Source organism: Xiphophorus couchianus, chromosome 6 (genome assembly GCF_001444195.1).
Source record: "Xiphophorus couchianus chromosome 6, X_couchianus-1.0, whole genome shotgun sequence".
NCBI classification, from domain to species: Eukaryota; Metazoa; Chordata; class Actinopteri; order Cyprinodontiformes; family Poeciliidae; genus Xiphophorus; species Xiphophorus couchianus.
In genome coordinates this window covers 14,713,389-14,728,503 of record NC_040233.1, presented here as the reverse complement: position 1 = coordinate 14,728,503, position 15,115 = coordinate 14,713,389, and the positions used below count along the sequence as shown (strand labels likewise).

General features: G+C 38.4%; 2 protein-coding genes and 4 non-coding genes across 7 annotated transcripts; 1 reads left to right on the top strand and 5 right to left on the bottom strand.

The window, feature by feature from the left end:
- Window positions 1-265: 265 nt before the first annotated feature.
- tmem275a (transmembrane protein 275a) lies at window positions 266-4,649 on the bottom strand. Its single transcript, XM_028021854.1, has 2 exons — window positions 4,133-4,649; window positions 266-2,584 (listed from the first exon to the last, which is right to left on the bottom strand). Exon 2 carries the CDS (start codon window positions 2,545-2,547, stop codon window positions 1,936-1,938), a length of 612 nt encoding a protein of 203 aa, XP_027877655.1. The 5' UTR covers window positions 2,548-2,584; window positions 4,133-4,649; the 3' UTR covers window positions 266-1,935.
- A 2,730-nt stretch (window positions 4,650-7,379) lies between these two features.
- kncn (kinocilin) lies at window positions 7,380-12,068 on the bottom strand. 2 transcript variants are annotated; one of them, XM_028021559.1, is made up of 5 exons: window positions 11,819-12,068; window positions 9,688-9,756; window positions 9,530-9,595; window positions 8,645-8,738; window positions 7,380-7,666 (listed from the first exon to the last, which is right to left on the bottom strand). In XM_028021559.1, the coding sequence occupies exons 1-5, from the start codon at window positions 11,964-11,966 to the stop codon at window positions 7,651-7,653; spliced, it is 393 nt and encodes a 130-aa protein (XP_027877360.1). In that variant the 5' UTR covers window positions 11,967-12,068; the 3' UTR covers window positions 7,380-7,650. The 2 variants fall into 2 exon arrangements, with proteins under 2 accessions (XP_027877360.1, XP_027877359.1); XM_028021558.1 differs by having other exon boundaries at window positions 7,380-7,596.
- A 1,131-nt stretch (window positions 12,069-13,199) lies between these two features.
- Window positions 13,200-13,271, bottom strand: trnag-ucc (transfer RNA glycine (anticodon UCC)). Its single transcript has one exon. It is a non-coding gene; the product is annotated as a tRNA-Gly (tRNA).
- Window positions 13,272-13,767: 496 nt separating this feature from the next.
- Window positions 13,768-13,841, bottom strand: trnai-aau (transfer RNA isoleucine (anticodon AAU)). The gene has a single exon. It is a non-coding gene; the product is annotated as a tRNA-Ile (tRNA).
- Window positions 13,842-14,406: 565 nt separating this feature from the next.
- On the top strand, window positions 14,407-14,478 carry trnaw-cca (transfer RNA tryptophan (anticodon CCA)). The gene has a single exon. It is a non-coding gene; the product is annotated as a tRNA-Trp (tRNA).
- Window positions 14,479-14,881: 403 nt separating this feature from the next.
- On the bottom strand, window positions 14,882-14,953 carry trnap-agg (transfer RNA proline (anticodon AGG)). Its single transcript has one exon. It is a non-coding gene; the product is annotated as a tRNA-Pro (tRNA).
- Between the last annotated feature and the right edge of the window lie 162 nt (window positions 14,954-15,115).

Sequence of the window (15,115 nt, the reverse complement as noted above, 5' to 3'; positions counted from 1 at the left end):
CCGCCATGTCAAATGAGATTTCCAAGTAACTCATTTTGTGATACAATTCAACTAATGATGAATGAAGAAATGTAGTGGAATACATGAAAACATGAAAGTAGAGTGAATATTTAACTAAGAGACAGTAATCGCAAACACACAGTCAAGAAAAGCCTTCGCTGGGTTTAGTGAAAGAAAATGAAGCAAATCATCTGAGACTTGAATAAATTTGGTAAGCTGACTCAGACCATTCCACGTTTTGAACATAATTTATGGGAAAAAAATGTGATTAGATCTCTTTTTATTTGTGGATTCATACACACATAAAAAGCAACAACATACTAGTTGCTATTACTAACATCTAGTATGAATTTTATGTCAACCGGCCAATTTTGTAATATATTTCTTGAGATATATTGTAATTGTTTTCTCCGCTGTAAAAAAAAAAAAGTCCAGTTAGACCTCATTTCACATGAAAAGTAGAGCAGTCTCAATGAGTTTTCAGTGAAACGTCACACATGTATACCTTGAATTTTACTGAAAGAGCTCTTTTGTTTATTTCTTTTATGCAATTCACATTTGGAATAGTTATTTTAAATTATAAACCTCACAAAAATAGTTTCGTCCTTTACAGTTTTTTTTTCAGCAGGTTCTTATGCTACACAAAATAAAACCACAGACAAAACACCGACAATTCACGAGAATATTTGCATCTTCAAGTCTTTTGTTTTTCCAGAGCATGCGCAAAAAAACACAAGCTCAGTGCTCTAACTTGGTATGACACTGATCTTTATCAGGGGGAAAAAAAGTCATTTTGAGAGACAATGTTGCAGTCGTTTATGGTCTAGTTGGCTTTCATGGTGTGTACACTGCCGCTACTTCAAATACACATCTTAAAGGAAACATTTAGGCCATTGGCATGCACCACAAAAAAATCTTCTGAGTCCAGAGCAACATAGAGGCTTTCTCGGGAAACTGCAGTTTGCACATTTTAATTAGCCCTCATTGAAATGATCCTGAAATTTTCATCTAAGGCAACTTTCCTTTCAAAGGAGATCAGTTGTTTAACGTCTCCTGTGATCACACAGACTTATGGCTGATAAGAAGATATCACAGTGATTGGGAGCAGATGTAATCTCACCTTTTATACTCTAATAAACCTGGTTTTGCAATGTCGTAAATACGGTGAAGTGAACTTCATGTGTTCACACAAGTCTAAATCGAGCCCCACGATAAGTTTAACAACAAATAAACATTATCACAAGGTTTGGATAATGAAGAGAAACACAGTATTCCCAGTGTTAACTATTGTGATGACAAAAGCTACAAGAATTATGCTTCCAAAGATTTGACAATATGCACCGTTTAACACTGAGTTAATATACTGCAAATATACTTGCTAAAGGTCTTGTGATTAGAAATTAGTCTCTGTTCGGAAAATGTTGCTTTGAGTCCCCTTTGACCTATAAAATCGTATGTCCCTAAAATGAGCTCAGCAATTCAGCAAATGCCAGATTTTGCCCATGTCAAGAACAGCTTCTGACCTTTCACATGTAATTTCAGGTTAAAAATGTGATCCAAGTTTTCTCTCAAACCTTCTGAAATCTCCGCCGATGGTCGAGGTCAGCAGTCACCACAGGTGCAGAGAAACAAATGTGTTCCTCTTCATTTCTGCATTGAAATTGTCCATAATGCCCTGGATTTAAGCAAATTTATAAGGGAACAGCACAAAAGAGGTAGGAATTTGGAATTCCAAAAGCTTCAATTCACAAGTACGCTGATGTGTGTTCAACATTGCATGCTAACGACATGTTGCACAGAAAGAGAAATCAAAACCACACTCTTCACAAATTTATATCGCATTACGTAAACAAGAGGACACAGTCCCAGCAACCAAACTCAGAAGCGTATGTACACAACTAGAGCTCTGGATTTTATAAAGGTGTTTCTGCTTTGCTAGGTGACCACTTCTTCTCGTGGCAGGTTGAGCCTCACCTCCCCGCCCGCTGCTGCAGAAGCTGAGTACGTTGCCATGGCAGAAGTGCAGGAGGGGCCATTGGTCTCCATGGTGAAGAGCTTGCAAGGTCCCTGTATGGTCACACCAGGGGCCTCTCGTTCCGGACTGGAGGCTCTGGATGATCCAACAGAGGATGTGGGGCTCAGCTGCACAGCTGTGGTGTCCTGCAGCGTGTGCTCGCTGGTCTCTATTTCAAACGCCGCACCACCGGCCAGCCCGCCGTGTCCCATCAATCCCACCCCCCTGCCGCCCACCTGAGAGCCTCGAGAGTTGCTCGGGGGAGGGAGACGGCTGCACACGCAGCAGGCGCCAAAGAAGGAGAAGGCCACCAGCAGCAGGACGGGTCCGATTATGATCGGAGGGTTGGCAGAAGGCACCAGTGTGCTGAAGGCGAATGCTCCCACCAGGGTGATGTTGAGTCCTGCCAACATGATGCAGAGTCCACAGGCACAGCAGAGCGCCGGAGAGGGAAGGCCATGAGGACGAGACTTCTTCTTCTTGGGCTCCTTTTTAGGCACAGAGGTGCTGTTGCTCCTGTCAGTGATGACCATGTTGTTACGTCCGGGACTTCTTTTGTCTATCTTCTATCTTTATGGGCACAGAATAAAAACATAAATAGACTTCAGCACTGACTATAACACATGTATTCTCTAAGCTCATAATATTTTAATCTAACCACTGCAGTGTCCTTCCTGGGAGTTTATTTTATGCATCACTGAACACTAATCATTCATTGCTGTGTTGCTACAGAGCCATGCAGAAGTATTCATACACCGTGAACATTTCCACATTATGGCAAGTCACAACCTCACACTTTGGCGTGTTTTACTGTGATTGTATGTGATACACCATTAAAACGTTGTATATGATTATACAGTGGAAGGAAAAGTATGCAGTATTTTCTTTCTTTTTTCTTTACAACTAAAAATCTTAAACATATGTCATGCATTTGTATTTATCCCTCCCAAGTAAATGCTTTGTAGAACCACCTGTTGGTGCTTCTCTGCTTCTCTGAAAGATGCTCTCCTCATTAGATATTCACAGTTTTGAATCTCTAAGACCTTTTTAGCGTGCATTCTAAAAAGGTCACTAGTTTTCTCTAAGAAAACTTTGAAGTATTTGTAACAGTAGTGGAAATAAATTACACACAGATATATATATACTAATTAGGTGACTTCTGAAGGTATTTGATGGCATCATATTTTATTTTAGGGGTATACTGGAAAAAGAAGAAAAATACAAAGAAATGTCAGAATGAAAAATGTTGAATTTTCATTCTTCTGTAAAAAATAAAGTAAAATAAAAGTTGAGAATCCTTTTTCGGGGTTTTTCCCTCTTCACAATTACATGCTACATTGATTTAGCCCATCACAAGCTCAGTAAAACACATTTAATTTTTTTTTGTTGTGATGTTCAAGGAGTCTGATCACTTTTGCGAAGTACTGTACTTTATATTTTGAAAACAAAGAGCAGCCATAAACACATGTAGTAAAAAAAAAAAATTGTAACTCAAGCGATGCAACAGGAAACAGTGACCACTGTGTACTTCATATCAGTGACTGGCACTTAAACAGCAGTGCTGACATCCAAAGCCTGCATTACATAATCTGAAAGAAAGCCTTATAATGCAATCCTGAAATCATAAACCAATCTCCAAGATGTTCTCAGTAAAAATCTAGTTTTAAATATCAATTCTACAATTTAATTGATGGATTTCAAAGACATAAAAATGAATTGAGATAGACAAACAGCAAATGTGTTGAAGTAAATAATAGCATGTAATTGTTAAATTCTTACAACAACAAAAAAACATGCTTTCTTCTCTGCGGCTTAACAACTGAGGATGTCTGACAAGCGTTGACGTCTATTTGCTCTGGATCAGAGAACTTAAATATGATCAGAAGTGTAGCTGCTACTTCAGGCCAGAAAGGCCTTTGGTTCACATTTTCTATCAAATAATGTTCCATTTCAAATTTATTCCAGTTTGCATGTATTCAGCATGTTAGAGCTAAGAAGAGTATGCCGTCTTTCATATCTTGCGCAAGTGTAAATTGGATTTTGTCAGGATGTATGTCCCAAGCATTAAGATATGCTGATTCTATGTAAAAAAATAAACGAATCTGAATAAATTCTTACCCATTATGTCGACCCAGCAAAGGTGCTTCCATTGTTACTCCATTAGATTTTCACGGTGATCCCCCGTTTCATAGTCGCATGTAATTACTGACACGCTAAAAGGCTGCATCAACAACAAACGGATATTGTGCATCCTGCTGTCGTTGCTCTTTCTTTTCCCCCTTTTCAACCCCGAGCCGCACAAGTCATGGGAGGAATTCAATCCGTGGCACAGGAAACGTCAGACAAAGCTGTGGGGTGTCTAATCCGGCAGGAGACAGAAGATAATTTAGGTGAGACGGCAATTCTTTTGAGCTGACTCGCTGCTCCAGATGTGGACCGGGGGAGAGATGCTTGTAGCGCCTGACAGGTCACGTAAATGGCGGATCCACACTGCGTGTCCGAAGCATCTTCCTATCTGACAGGGCAAAGGATTCATGTTTTCTTAATTCATATCTGCTGAGTGCCGCGCAGAGCTTATGCCCTCCTCTGTGGACCGTTGGATGCGATGAGCTGGTCTCCACGTCAGCGATCCATCCATCAGTGGGTCGTTGTATGGCAAGCTGATTTACCACATAATTTAAAAAAACAACAACTATATAATATGCCTTTCTTGTCAAAACCAATGTTTAAGAATCTAGAATGTCTTTGTTGTTGTCATTAGTTAATATTTATGCTGCATCAAAGTTCATTCACTTCAACAATGAAGAACTTAAATTTTCACCTCTTCATATTGACAGGCATTAAAATATCAATGGCAAATTTGCAAGCTGATTATTCAGGATGTTTGAAGACTTTCCGTGAAAAGCTTTTACCATGAAATGCTTTCTTCTTTTTTTTTTTTTTTACCCATATTTAAGTTAATAGCTCTCATAAAAAAATTTAAGAGTGGGGTAGACGTCTACAATCTCAAAACACCAGTAAAGTCAAGAAATCATATTAAGTTTTGTGAGTGTGATTTTATGCAGCGCAAAGATATTGTCATGTGTGCAATCGTTAATTAGGTGCCACCCAATGATTATTTACATGGAAATGCAGACTGGAGTCTTTGCACCACCAGTGACCTTCCTGTGTGAAACAAGTACTAAAAACAAAACAAACGTCTCAGGTCTGAGTAGCTATCAAATGAAAAAGCAAAGTACTACAGCAATCAATAAAATAATGATTATTTAAACCACTCTAATTGTATGTTTTGTGACTATTACCCAGCTATACTTTTTTTTAACCTTTTACTGGAGGTCTAAAATATTTGTTGTTTGCCTGTTTGCATGCTTATGCTGATGTGGAAATTTGATCTCTAAATATATAAAATATGTGTTTTTATTTTACATCTCCAAAATTAAACCCACCAGTATTATGCTTATCTGAAATGTGTTGCTTATGAACTGTTACTTTCTTAAACTCAGTTGCAAAATGTTTAGCTTAAGACCAAACAATGTTTTTTTGAGCTGACAGTAAACATAAATAGGAAAATTAACATTCTTTGTCAAAGACTTGAAGTATCTAAAATGTACAAAAGAAAGAGTACATCTTTGAGTATTTCAACTTTTTGAAAAGCTGAAATACATACGTTTTTAGCAAATAAATATTTTAAAAAGTTTTAGAAGCTTCTGTTACTTTGACAGGTAAGTTCCAGAGACCTATCAGTTCATAGATCCCGTTTACAGAAAGAATGATATAATTAATAGTATGGTTCTCTATAAGATGTGAATAACATGAACAATCACAAGCCTCATTTCATTTCATTTCAATATCCATTTAATGAAACCTGGCAGTGATTTAAAGAGTCATAAGACATTCTCTTAAAGCACTATGTAAATTTTGGAATCAGATATCTTTTTATACAACAGAAATCTACTTTGGAACTTGAATAAGTATTTAGATTCAGGCTCTGAGACCCACTAATCTGGTTTTATACAAAATAAAGAAAAGGTTTATTTAAAACAAATACATTTTAAATAAATCAATATTAAATAAATGATGTCTTCTTATGGGCTTTAAACAGAATCTAATTTTAAAAACTCCCGAACTATCCGGAGGATTATTAAATCATAGATGACTTTCCGTACCCCACTCTGAGCGAAGTGGGGCTGAATGAAGATGAAGACTGTTGAAGCCTGTTCTTGTCAGCTTGCCTTTATTCTATGTGTGTCTAATATGCTTGATTTAGATCTCGCACAAGAAATTTAAATCTCTTTGTAGATTTTCTTGAAAGGGGAATGTGATTAAATGAGCAATAAAACAGCTGCTGAGGCTCAAAGACCAGCTTCCACAGAAATGGAGGAGGAAAGCTAGGTGAGATGTTTTCCTATGGATTTTTAGATGACTTTTAAAACAAATTTAAATTTGAAAAGTATTTATTGCAAGAGCATCAGTACAGAATAACTTCAATCAGAGGTTAATTACTTGAAGAATCCCAATGATCATCAGGAGATGCGTGATATGAATGTCATACACAGAAAAAAGATTGAACATAATGTTAAGTTAAATCAAATTTATTAATAAGCCAATCTACACCAGAACACATTAAACTAATTCAATTTTCATATAAACCTAAAGGTATGTTTTTAGTCCAGACAATCTCAAATTACTGAAAGTAAAATAATAATAAAAAGAAAGAAAAAAGATTCTTTAAGCTGATTAAATGCTTTGTACTTAAAGGGTTCTGTTTTGGTGTATTTTAGTAATCACCATACAATACTACACTAACAGGCTTGTCAATTAATTGAGCAAAGCCCTGAATACTGTAATGTTCTTCACATGCGCATTCATGGTTGCCCTCGGTGACGCAGAAGGATTGTATGGTGAGGCATTCTTGTTTGAAGTCTGACAATAAAGCTGCTGGCAGCCATTAAGGCACTGCTGAATCCTCAGGTACCTGTTGGTTAAGCCTTATCAGCACGACTCTGCATCATTCATCCTCACAGCACGCTACGTTTTATTGTGAGACTGCAGCCTTCCTACCATCACCACCTTCCAAGCAGCAGCTGTTCTCCCTGCGCCGTCCTGAATATGTTCATTATGTCGCACGGTGGGGGAGCAGGTCACCGTGTGAACGTAGTACATGTCACTGTTCGTGACAACACACGCATTTGCTTTGCCTTTATGAGGAACTAACCTTCAATTTAATTCTACTCTTAACATCACGCAAGCCCCTCCAAATGAGCTTTACCTCCATCACAGGTTTCAAAATTTAACTTTAACAAATCTAAAAAAAAATATATATATATATATATATATATATATATATATATATATATATAATGGATTTAGTTTTTGTAGGTTTATTAGACCACATAATTTATATAAAAAGAGGGAACAGTAATCTGCAGTTGAGCTTTAACAACAGTTGTACAAAGAATACTGCTGCCGGGGAGAGCTGTTGGTGGAGTCATGTGACACGATGACATCACGGAAGGTCTTGAGCAGTGGGTGACTGTTTCATTTTCCGTCTCGATAAGACATCTGGCATGTCTGAAGAAGTCCTGCAACAGACCAATGCATGAGTCATGGTGGCAATGAAGGCTATGTGGTGGGTGTCAGTGTGTGACAGAACTGAAAAAGAGAAAAAGAGAGAAAAAAAGACACATAAAGAAAAACAAATCAGAAGAAGATTGGGTTGGATGAATCTGTTCTACACATGTTCATTACTTTTCAGTGGACTTGTTGATATTCAGAGAACTGTAAAATGATTGAGCATTGGTCTATGGCACCTATGTGTTTCACTCAGTCAGGTTTTATTTTATTACAGCTAGTTCAGCTTTTTTATCCTAACATGCTAAAGACTGGGCTCATTATTTATATGTAAACAATTGACATAGGAACACATATGTCCTAAATGTAAAACAAACACATTGTTAAGAACATCTATCCAGAGTCTCCTAACAGATACTTATTTCTCAAGGTACTCTTGCCTTACTTTTCACCCCCAAAACACTCACATCAGTTAATGGGTCCATCAGGACACCGGTGTCCTCATGGCAGTTACAGGGTTAAAAACATCCTTTGCAACAACCCAATTTTAGTTCTGTCGTATTAATTAAAATTAACAGCATCTAAAGCTTTAAGGAAAGTCTACAGATGTTTGGTCTGTCTATAGGTATTTGCACATGTGTGATGTGCAAAGAACATGTTTTTTTAACAGGCCTCTATACACATTCAACAGCTATTTTATGAGGTACATCTGTCCAAGTGCTTGTTAGCAAAAACAGCAAATCAGCCAGTCGCCTGGAAGCAACTTGCTGCGTTAAAACATCCAGATGTTGTGAAGAAAACTTTCTGAAGTTCAAACTGTGCATCAGAAGGAAGAAGAAATGTGATTTTAGTGACTTTGAATGTAGCATTCAAAGTCTCTGGGACTCTGAACTTTGCTGGGAGAGGATTTCAAAACCTACTGATCTACCGGAGGCAAAACAATTTCTCCGATTTTCTGAGAACCAAGTATTAGGAAGATGTACCTAATAAAGTGGCCAGTACAAGTACATTTACTTTGTATTCAATTCAGTTCATCTTATTTCTATGTTCTGTTTGTACCCCTCCTCTGGATTGGGCTCGGCAGCTGGTCCTCCCTCCACGAAGGTTCCCATTCGACTCTTTGAGCGCTCCAGTTGGAGTTGACTCTGAGTGCCTAACAGGACCACAGGAAAGCAGACAGAACACGACGCAGTAATGAGTTTAGTGTCACATGCCACTATAGTTGAATTGCACCACAGATTATTTTACAGTATGTGTACAAATTTTACTGAACAAATTTTACCTTTACAAATACGGTAAAATTCTGGCAACCACAGAATTTTACCATATACATAAATATACATAAATATGGATAAATACTGTATTTGTACTGTAAAATTCTGGCAACCACAGCTGCGGGTATTTTACCGTAAATTAGAGACGTCTCTTTTTTACAGTGTAAAGCCAGTTTTGTGGAGTGCTTATGTTTCCGCTTGATTCTTCTAGTTACGCACTGGATCTCCAGAGCTTATTAGGATGGAGAATTAGGATGGACCTCTTTGCTTCACAACTCTGTTTTTTCACCCCTGAGGCCTATTTAGAACAGCTGCATTTTTGTGAGATTAAATTGAACACCGGCTGACTCTAATTAGGGAAATTATGAAGGCAGTGGATGGCACTGGAGTTTATTTGGGAACCTGGAGTAAAACAATGCATGTCACATTTTTCACAATTTAATCATTTATTGTTTTCTGTGTATTTTATATGTATCTCCTATTTTGTGTTTGTCTGTTGCAAAACTTAAAATATATAAACGTTTGTAGTTATTGCCTGGCAAAATGTGAAAAAGTCCTAAATATGTACTTCTTAGCTTTCCAGCGTATTTGCAGATATCAAAATGAATAATAAATGCACATGAACTAAGATCCCTGGAGTTTCAGCTGCCTCCACTCTGTTTCCACTCACCCTCTCGTCTCAGTGTCTCAGCTGGTTGATCAGCATTAGCCACAGTGGGGTGAACTCTGAAGTTTCCTGGCAGGATAAAAGGGTAGAATAATATTTAGATGGAGAAAAACTGTTGTGTGTTTTAATAAGTGAGAAATTCAATCTATGTAAAAACTTACCAAAAGATGGCAGGATGTTGTTGATATTCAGCCAAGCTTTTATGAAGGGGTAGACTGAAATGAGCAAGCCTGCAAAGCAGAAAGTGGCAATAATGTTTTTGATGAATGGTCTGGAATTGCTTCATAGTTTGCATGTTGTAACTAGTTAATTTACTTGAAGAAGTAACCTAATTGCTTTTGTTGCCTGGGAGATAGAAGAAAGTCTGAAAAATAGAAGACGGTCTATTTCACTTTGACACAGATGATTGGGAATGTTTCATTATATATCAATCCCCAAAGTGTAAGCTTTCCCAGTATGATCCTCACAACCGATACATCTTGAGATGCTTCTTCTAGTTCAGATCAAAGTGCAAAGTGGCATCTGAAACGCAAGGCTTTGGCACCTTCCTGTAGTCCTGCGCTCCCAATCAGCACTTTTATTGATTTTTCTTATCAATCTACAGAGCTCGCATTACAGCCTGCCAGCTCCTGAGGGTGGCTGTGATGCATGTCTGCGCTTAAAATGTCATGAAACTGCAGAAGGAGTGAAAACAATCTGCAGAGAACACTCTGTTCATACTCATTAGTCAGCCTGTGTGTCGGAGGCGGCATCGAGCCACACAAGCCCCAAAAAACACATAATTAGGACGTCTGCTGCTCAGTCGCACAAAATTCTGCGAGAGTGAAAGTATCAGTCACGCTGCGGTGCACAGATTTTATTTGTGAATGCAGGTAGCTGCACGTTAGCAAGACAAATCAATTATTAAAAGCTGATCAGCTCCTCGGCAAGAATGAATTTCTCATTAACAATGCATTCACATGCTGATGTTGTCTTCCACAGATCACAAGCGCTGCCCTTTCCTCTTTCTCTCCAGCAAACTAGTCCAGACACACTTTTATCAGAGCAGCTCCTCCTGCTATCAGCTGGTTCTGGTTACAGTCTTGTATCAAATGAACATTGGATGGAAGAAGTCGCTAGTCGCAGACCTTAACATTTTACATTTACATCAATGCATTATGCATATTGGTTGAATTCAGCCGATGTCCTGCCATCATGCATGTAAAGAATCCCCAGGTGTAATTCAATCTTAGAATAGATACAGCTGTTCTGTAAAGGAGAAATGGAGATAGTTCTTGGAGATCATCAGCGAGCAAAAGCATCAAGAAGACCAAAGAACATAGTGGACACATCAGGGATAACATAATGTAAAAGTTTAAAACAAAAGGTTTTGAAACAAAATTGCACCTTTGAACATTTAAAGAAAAAAAAAACACTATTGGTGAAAGACTCCATAAGAAGGCTTTTATGACTCATGTCAGGTATGTAGAGGAAACATTTTGGTCAGATAAGACAATAGTTTAATTCAAGTCTCTCGTGACTCTGGTCTGCAATTAAAACCTGACATCACTGGTCACCCTGAACAAAACATTCTCATAATAAAACATGGTAGTGGCATAATCATGCTGTGGAGATGTTTGTTGTTTTTTTTCTAACAGGGAAATGGAAGCTTGTCAGAGTTTCATGGAAGGATGGATGGAGCTAAATACAAAGTAATCCTGGAAGTAGAGGCATCAAAAGATTTGAGACTAAGATCGAGGTTAACTTTTAAGTGAGATGATTACCATGAACATACGGACAGAGTTTAGATTAAAAAAAAAGACAATTTCATATGTTTCAATTGCTGAAGCCTGGACAGGATTCATTCAGTCAGACAGAGGTTGGGCTAATTTACAAAGGAAAATGAACAAAAATGCTACATCTTAAATGTGTTAAGCAAGTAAAAAACATATCCTAAAAATTTACAGCTGTAGCAAAAGATAGTTCTACAAAATCTTTCTCTGAGGAGGCTGAATACAGGACGAGATACTTTTTAGATTTTTATCTTTTTAAAGGAAATCCTATTGTGAGAAACTGCAAGGTCTCCTGGGTTCAGTAATTTAGGAGAAACCAGTCATTTTAAAACAAGCAAAGCAATTAATGTCAGAGCGATACAAAGCTTAAAATATTCAGCTAATTATTTTTTAAAAAGTTGTTAGAAACTTCTTTTATCTTGTCTTATTTAGAACTTTATTTTGCAACATCTGCAAAAGATAATCTGAAAAGAAAATAACCAAGCCAAAGTATTTCTCATTCAGAGTTACAGACTCTCACCGAGGCCTCCAGCTCCCAGGAAAATTCCTCCTACAGCATCAGCATCACATTCCCTGGACACCCCGATGATGATGCAGCCGGCAACAATGGCAAACAGGGCTGAGCCCACTCGTAGCCCATGGTACTGCCCGATGCTAACAGGGTTCATTCGGCAGGTGGAGGTCCCCCACCTGCCACACTCAACCACACACTCTTTTAGAGCCCAGGTAATAACTGGGGAACCAAAATCTGCCTCAGCTCAGGCTCTGACTTCCACCAACAGCCACTCCCATACTTGTGCATCGCTCTCTCTGACACAGAAACACTTTCCCTGGTTTAGACTGTCCTCTGTTTCGTAAGGGATCTCATGAATCTTTAAAGTGGAGATCTGGTTTCTATTGCAGCTGGGAATTAGAACAGTTGAAAAAGCCCTGACTCGTATGACAGGGAATTTTGCCTTAAATCTGATCACAATCCTCGACCAGAGCATCCGGTATCATGAGCTCCGTTTGTGGAAAAAAAAAAAACAGGAAGGGAGGAGCAGGAGGCAAAGAGAAAATGCAACAATTAGTTAGTGAGCCTATGTGTGACTTCTATGAGTTGCTTGTGAGCTTGAAGGGAATGTGTAATGAAAGGTTCAGAATCCTCTGTGGAGGGACCCGAGGCCATCCACAAAGGCATGCAGTTGCCATAGGAATAGCATATCCATGGCAACACAGGAAAGAGGAGGGTAAGCAGGATTAACACTTGTTGAACAGGGTAACAAATTAACTTACAGCACTCTGTGGAGGAGAAACAACCACACATTTCCTCCGCAGGTCAATTTTCTCTGTCTTCATTCAGATGTTAGGATTCATCATAAATTAATGTGACTAATATGAAAAGTATCTGTGTGTAAAACTCACACAGGCATCTCATGGCATCTCATTATCATCTCAGCCTTTATCATTTGTAACACTTTAAAAATGAGCTACATGTTCACCTCTTCTGCTTTACATGAATTTAGTACACAGTTGCTTAAGTCCTGCAGGACTTAAGAACAGCAAAAATCCTAATTAAGTTTGATTCAAACTTGCTACAAAACAGTGTAGGGATAACACATGTTTTTTTTGTTGTTGTTTTTTTTTGCTTCAGTCCCAGGCTGAACGCTTGGGATTAATTTGTTTTATGAAATGTTTCCTTTTTCTTATGAAGACTGTGCTTAGATGATAATGAAAACAAATGTTTGGTTTACCTTTTAAAATGTGCTATTACAATTATGGAATACTAAACCCAAGTGTAGTTACAGAAAAAAAGTAACTACACTCCTGTAGCTACATGTTCAAATATCCATGAATAATATGTGGAAAACTAATTTGAAACAGCTCACATCAATAGCTTCCTTTCCAGAAACAAAAACATCTGCGTTGGCCGGGAATCGAACCCGGGTCAACTGCTTGGAAGGCAGCTATGCTAACCACTATACCACCAACGCAACGGGTTTTCAAGAAGCAACCTAAAGAAATTTAAACAGTATGCACTCTACAGCTGTGCATCTGATATTTTCAGTCTGACACATTTTTATTTTCTATTTTCTTCGAGCAGTGTCACTAAGCCACTATGTCTGTAAGTGCTGTTTTCATTCCTTTTTTTCTGTTTTAACTAGTCGACTTCCTCAATTGTTACACATTGCTGTCTTGTACTTCTAGCGTTAGCAGTGTTAAAACGATTTCCATTGTGGCGGACTAGACTGTTAAGCAAGGGGCGGCAGGTCGGCATAACACCGGAGAGTATGGAGCTAAAACAATCTTATAATTCACAAATGACTGAGCTTAAGCTATTTAGAAGATAAATATTGGTGGAAATTTAAGTGTCCAAATGTACAAAGCTAACAGAGACAAAACCTCTTGTCAATTTAGTTAGGTTAAGCTACAACTATTGATGTATTGCACTTTGCATAACAATAACACTTAACTTTGAAAAAACAGTTTTGGCCCGTACGGGGATCGAACCCGCGACCTTGGCGTTATTAGCACCACGCTCTAACCAACTGAGCTAACCGGCCGTTGGTTGTAAACAGCACACTTGTTTCAAAAACTGAATGACGTACAAATGAGGCTTACAGGTGGAGGTTTTAATGTGCTGGATTGCTTATCTGAAAAGCCCCGAGAGTTTTTTTTTTTTTTTTTTTTTACAGGAGGCTAATGAACTGCAGTCACAGCAGAAAGCAGTTCATAGTTTAAGCACAGCAAATAACGCGCTGTTTGGCCGCCTTCGATAACCGTCAAAGAGCATTTTTAGTGGCAGAGAGCAACACATCACCGTAAAGCGAAGTCAAAACGGTGGAATCAATCTTGTACTGCAATACACACGACTAATGTAGACCTTTTTAAAAATCCTAAGGTGCGGTGTAAATGATTGGCTCCATGGTAGCCAATAAAATATCCGACCCACCAAACTCGTTCTTATACCTCCATTTGGGTCTGAACTGCTTCTAAAAACAAAGTGCTTTAAAAATTCCTAGCTGTCAATAGCTTTTGATGATCTCTCGAACGCTGAGGCACAGCTCACATGCAATGAATCTCGTATACCAAGATTTCAGTATTTGCTATGCTTCAACTTCTTCGACAGACCTCGTGGCGCAACGGTAGCGCGTCTGACTCCAGATCAGAAGGTTGCGTGTTCAAATCACGTCGGGGTCAATTCTTATTTTGAAGCAAATTGCTTTTCTTACGTCAACTATAGTTGTTTAAGATTTTATTCATCCTACCTGCAATGTCAGAATCATAGTACAGGGAGCAACACAATAAGCATATAGAAGGTACAATGCTATGTTACACTTAAAAGTTGATGACAATAAAAATATGTGAAATATAAAACGTTAGGAAAAATGGAAAAATGCAGAATTCACAACACGTACTGCTGAAAATCAACAAATGGAAAAAAAAGTTTGCTTTTTTATATTTATGCAAAAACAGAACCACTTACAGGTCGGAACAACAAGACCTGTGTAAAGAGAGCGCTTTTACGTTCGTCGGGGACAGTACTAGTCTACTATCAACAACAGTGCAAAAAGAGCGATTTTCAAAAAAAAAAAAAAATAGAGGGCTCGTCCGGGATTTGAACCCGGGACCTCTCGCACCCTAAGCGAGAATCATACCCCTAGACCAACGAGCCAAGACGCTGCAATCATTCGCGGTATCACAACACAACCTTTGAAAAGGGAATGGATTGGGTTATATGCTTTTTGTGACTGCTAGCTGTTAGAATACTTTATCAGAAAGACGTGATACGTCGGTCTGTTATGGTCTCTGTTTCACCATTCGGTTGTAACAGTCC

Bases quoted from the DNA above. Each gene is read 5' to 3' on its own strand.
- tmem275a (XM_028021854.1), bottom strand. From the start codon at position 2,547: ATGGTCATCACTGACAGGAGCAACAGCACCTCTGTGCCTAAAAAGGAG.
- kncn (XM_028021558.1), bottom strand. From the start codon at position 11,966: ATGAACCCTGTTAGCATCGGGCAGTACCATGGGCTACGAGTGGGCTCA. The intron at 9,596-9,687 runs GTAAGTTTTTAC...TTATCCTGCCAG, and splicing joins CAACATCCTGCCATCTTTTG to GAAACTTCAGAGTTCACCCC. The intron at 8,739-9,529 runs GTGAGTGGAAAC...TGGTCCTGTTAG, and splicing joins TGAGACACTGAGACGAGAGG to GCACTCAGAGTCAACTCCAA.